The sequence below is a fragment of the Penaeus monodon genome, chromosome 19 (genome assembly GCF_015228065.2).
Source record: "Penaeus monodon isolate SGIC_2016 chromosome 19, NSTDA_Pmon_1, whole genome shotgun sequence".
In the NCBI taxonomy this organism is placed as follows: Eukaryota; Metazoa; Arthropoda; class Malacostraca; order Decapoda; family Penaeidae; genus Penaeus; species Penaeus monodon.
The window spans coordinates 39,770,020-39,771,163 of NC_051404.1; the positions used below are offsets into that span (position 1 = coordinate 39,770,020).

The 1,144-nt window shown below is 40.6% G+C and overlaps 1 protein-coding gene across 2 annotated transcripts in view; it reads left to right on the forward strand.

Annotated features, from left to right (window-relative positions):
• LOC119585227 (transient receptor potential cation channel subfamily M member 4-like) overlaps nucleotides 1-1,144 on the forward strand; it is a 13,672-nt gene that overhangs the window by 7,791 nt on the left and 4,737 nt on the right. For both annotated transcript variants that reach the window (XM_037933886.1, XM_037933887.1), the window contains exon 16: nucleotides 289-464. In XM_037933886.1, the coding sequence (XP_037789814.1) occupies nucleotides 289-464 (176 nt within the window). The remainder of the gene's footprint in view (nucleotides 1-288; nucleotides 465-1,144) is intronic.

Consider the following 1,144-nt stretch of genomic DNA (forward strand, 5'->3'; position numbering starts at 1 on the left):
ACCCCCATATAATTCTAGCATCCTTCTAAAACGCTTCTAAAAGCACCATACTTTCCACCCTTCAACCACCTTTCTAACACTATGCTTCCACCCTTCTAACGCCCTTCTAACATTCTGACACCGTTTTGACGCCCTTCTAACATACTGACACCCTTCCGACGCCCTTCTAACATTCTGACACCCTTCTAAAACACCAAATTTCCACCTTTCTGACACCAAGTTTTCCACCCACCTGACATCCTTCTAACAACATTCTTCCCACCCTTCTGACACCCTTCTCCCCCACAGCACCGTCTACGAGCGCGTGCGGGACCAGAGCATCGAGCACTGGAACTACGAGATGTACCGGTTGGCTTGCGAGTACCAGTGCAAGCCCGCCCTTCCTCCTCCTCTGGCAGTCTTCGTCTACCTCTGGAGGATCTTCAGCGCCTTCGCCCTCAGGAGGAAGAGTGAGCAGGATGAAGGTATGAGTTGATAAAGGAGGGTGTTATGATTTTTTTTCTTTTTTTGTGTGTGTTGTGGGTTGGTGATGATATAGATATTATTAGTGTTTGAGTATTATTTTTTGTCAGATATAAGTGTTCATACTTACACGTACATGTATATACTATCTAGAAAATGTTCTAGTGATCCTAAAACAGATAATGGCAATTGATTGTGATTCTACTTCTTCATATTCCGCTCGTCATAGTCTGTGTCGCTGCATCCTTTTTCTTTCTATATTTCTTTTCAAAAGTTCAACACTCTTCCCCTAATTCTCGCTCTCCATTTGTTTTCTCGAATTTCTTTTAATTTTCCGTTGACAATTTTTAATTGATTTTTTTTTCTATCGCATTTTTTCTGTTTATTCAGTTTCACACGATTTCGTATCTTCCATATCTTCTCTTTTCTAATTTCTTTCATATCTTATTTTCCCATTGTTTTTATATCTTCTCATCTGTAATTCCTTTCCACATTTTCTCACTCTCCTTCATTTCTCCTCATTTATGTAATTTCTTCTCACATCCCATCCCTATCGCCTATAATTTGCCATTTCTTTCCTCCTCTCTTATTCCTTTCTACATTTTATCGCTTCTTGCTTCCTCCACGTCCCATATATTCCATTCCTTCTCAATTCCCCATTTACCTCGCCTTGCATTCAGCT